Here is a 3656-nt window from a genome sequence, read left to right as displayed (position 1 = left end):
TAAATCCAACTGCTTTGGAGGATTCTTTAGAAAGGAGAGCTTCTTTGTCAAGAAAGGGTCTGAACTTTTGTAACTTGCAAATTCTTAAAATATGGCAAACTTTCGCAGAGGTAAACGGTGATTTTCTCAGTCCATGTCTCTCTGCCTGTTAAAATGGATTGTATCTATTTGCATCCACATTGGCTCCATCTTCATCTTTCAAGAAATACCCCTGGTGGACTTGTCAAGATACAAAATGCTATTTTGAAGCAGTGTAAAGCAAACAGTAAAAATGTACATTTTCTATTTTTTTTTTTAAATTCCCAAATGTTTGGTATAGAAAGCAATAGCCTCTCTCTCGCAACAGACCAGTGGCTATTTCCTTATTTAGTTATATCCAACCAATATTTTGAAGATAATTGTTTTGAGTTTTTTTTAAAAATTCATCTTTAAAGGAGATGACACGCCTGATATCACTCTCATGATATCAAATGATCTGCAGCCAACACTACCGTTTCTTTTGAGACCCGACATGGATTCCTTCTCAAATTACAGCTATTTCCAAAATGATACAGATTACTATGAAGAGCAGTCTTTTTCTTTATTTGACATTCATATCCTGGTGCCTGTGACTATAATTTCCAGCATCTTGTTTTTCTTGGGTATCACTGGGAATTTGCTAACACTATTAATTTTCAAAAGATACAAGGAAATGAGGACTACAGTTAACATGTATTTATCCAGCATGGCGTTGTCTGACATTCTGATTTTCCTTGGTCTGCCTTCCGATTTGTACAGGATTTGGAAATACAAACCATACATATTTGGAGACTTTCTCTGCAAATTTTTATTTTACCTCAGTGAAACCTGCACATACTGTACCATCTTGCATATCACCACTTTGAGTGTTGAGCGGTATTTTGCAATATGCTTTCCCTTGAAAGCCAAAACCACCATCACTAAATGCAGGGTGAAAAGAGTCATCCTTTCTTTATGGGTGTGGGCTCTCCTCACTGCCAGCCCAATTCTGTTCCTGTTTGGCGTGGAACACCGCAATGGAAGCCTGCCTGATGAAGCCAAGGAGTGCAATTACATAGAACACTCAGCCCGCACAGGGCTTTTAGAAACAATGACTTGGGTCTCAACCATTTATTTTTTCCTACCGGTGCTTTGCCTGACTCTGCTCTATGGACTCATCTGTGGAAAGCTCTGGCGAACCAGGCACAAGCTGAGAGGACCTCAGGCCGCAAGCAGAGAAAAGTACCACAAACAAACTGTCAAAATGCTAGGTAAGGATCTGGCTTGAGACCAGGCTAAACATCTGTATTTATAACAATAGGTCAGACACAAATTAAAGGTAGAAAGGGGGAGGTGAGACAAAAGGAAAGGAAAGGCCCTTACAGATTAAAGGCTAGTACATTTTACTTCGTTTAGTCATGTTCCTGGGTTTTACTGAGATACAGGGCCCCAGTTTGAATGGTGTGTAGGTTGGCCATAGAAAGAGTTGAACTCATCGTTTGCTCTGGACTGATGCAAAGGCAGACTAGCAGCGAAAAGAAACGTAGGATGTTGCTGAGACTTTTTTTTTTTTTTTTTTTTTTAAAGCAAATCTGATCAACCTTGATTTTGGTGCGTCCAGAGGGGCCTGTGCTCAGCAGTCATGGTCTGACAGGTAGTTTTTCAAGCCAGCCACTCTCACTTCTCCCATGGAAAGTTTCATGTGTCTTAGCAATTAAACTTTGGGCCACAATCTAAGCAAAATCATATGTCCAGGCGTAGTTAAACATTGGTTTTCTTTCCATTTAAATCATGTTTAACATTTTAGTAGACTCATTACAGAACCCACTGGTCAGCATGTGGTGTGTTACCCTCAGTGGCTCAGGAATAGGGGCTAAGCGTCTGAACCCACAGCAGCATTTACTACTTTAGTTCCAGCTGTAGTGACTCATCCTTGAAGCTCTGAAGGTCTCTGGTTCAATCCCCAGTCATAACAAGCAGTCATCATGATTTGATAAAACAAAGGATTTATTTGGGTTAATAACATTTAAAGCTTCACTCAGCCTGTTCATTCATCTCAGGTGAGCAAAATAGCCACTGCTTGTTGCTGTCAGCAAAATTCAGTGGGTGCAGATATGAACTCTCTGTGCTCACAGTGGAGGCAAAAGCATTGATGGCCCTGGCCTCAGTCTGTTCATAGATCCTCTATCATCCCCCCGTAGCTGTGAATGGCCCCAACATTGCCTCCTTTTCCAAGGCTCAAAGTGGAATCTTGCCTCTTTTCAGCTCCCCCACTTTCTGCAGGAAACACACAGTGAAATGCAGGACCATGGATCCATGTGGTAGAATGTACTAACTTCAGAGCTGTGCATTTTCTCCTTCCATCAACTGTTATTGTCCCCAACTTTTGTTTCCCTGTCTATTATGGCTTCTAATAATTTCTGTCCTCTTTTTCAGTTTTCCTTCCCTGTCTTTCCCTCTTCCCACTTCTTCCTCTATCTTTTTTATTGTTCCATTCATCTCCCAGATTTCTTTCACTCCTCTTTTCCATCTCCTCACTATCCCCTTCTGTTTGGGCCCACCCAGACATTTTGTTCCTCTTCTGATCCCACTCACTTCCCAACTGCTGACCCTGCCCCACTCCCCTGGTAAATATTTCACTGACAAGAGAGGTAGATTTCTGGATAACAATGTAACAGCAAGAAATAACACTAAAGTACTGATGCTGCTGTAACCTAGCCTGGTTTTATTCCTTTCTTGCCACTGTACTACATACATTTAAAAGGGTCTTTTACTTGAACAGTGCAGCAGGCAAACAAATCCCCAATGCTTATATCTACCTATCAACAAGAAGCAAAAATGGCTGCACAAGTCAGGTGGTAGCATGTTACAGTACATGCCGTATTCAGAGTAGTAGTCTGAGGTCTCAGCCACAATGTAGTTTAAAGAGACAACAAATAGTACTTCAAAATTACTGTACTAAAATATATTCCCTTCCTTTTTAGCAGTAGTGGTCCTGGCCTTCGTGTTGTGCTGGCTACCATTCCACATCGGCCGAATCCTCTTTGCCCAGACCAAAACCATCCTGTATGACATCACTCAGTACTTCAATCTCATCGCCATGCTTTTCTTTTACCTTGGAGCATCTATAAACCCAATACTTTACAATGTCATGTCACAAAAATACAGAAAAGCAATGAGCAGAATCCTGAACTACAGTCAAGTCTGGCAATCCAGAAACTTGACAAGGAGCGAAAGGACTTCTCTTGAAGGTACAGAAGTCAGTTCTGTCATGTAAACAGTTCAGCACTGATTTAAATACAGATTACAGCCGTCCACTGTACTTGTGAACTATATGTTAATATCAAGCCATGGCACTAAGGCATGTTGTGGGTGAAGGGGGGATTTTATTCACTCTCAGGATGGAAAAAGTTTGCTGCTTCCATCTGTGCATACAAAATTCTCCCTTAACCATTGTCACTCCTTCTGCTTCAGGGTGATGTCACTAGTATTTCCTGCAGCGTTTATGAAGTTTTAGCAGTGTCAGGATCAAGTCAAAACTATATGCAGAAGCCAGTAGTGATTCAAACACTCTGAGTGTCAATGGCTTCAGTCAATTGCCTTGCAATGTATCTCTGTGCAGTTCCAACAAGCCACAAAGCAGTCATCCGCCAGTGGAT

The 3656-nt window shown here is 41.3% G+C and overlaps 1 protein-coding gene across 1 annotated transcript; it reads left to right on the top strand.

Annotated features, from left to right (window-relative positions):
- Positions 1–302: 302 nt before the first annotated feature.
- On the top strand, positions 303–2646 carry LOC119861401 (growth hormone secretagogue receptor type 1-like). The gene has a single exon (XM_038416493.2). It carries the CDS (start codon positions 461–463, stop codon positions 1283–1285), a length of 825 nt encoding a protein of 274 aa, XP_038272421.2. The 5' UTR covers positions 303–460; the 3' UTR covers positions 1286–2646.
- Positions 2647–3656: the final 1010 nt, after the last annotated feature.

This window comes from Dermochelys coriacea, chromosome 9 (genome assembly GCF_009764565.3).
Source record: "Dermochelys coriacea isolate rDerCor1 chromosome 9, rDerCor1.pri.v4, whole genome shotgun sequence".
In the NCBI taxonomy this organism is placed as follows: Eukaryota; Metazoa; Chordata; order Testudines; family Dermochelyidae; genus Dermochelys; species Dermochelys coriacea.
The sequence above is the reverse complement of the archived record's forward strand: the minus strand, read 5'-3'. Positions and strand labels throughout refer to the sequence as shown.

Bases quoted from the DNA above. Each gene is read 5' to 3' on its own strand.
- LOC119861401 (XM_038416493.2), top strand. From the start codon at position 461: ATGATATCAAATGATCTGCAGCCAACACTACCGTTTCTTTTGAGACCC.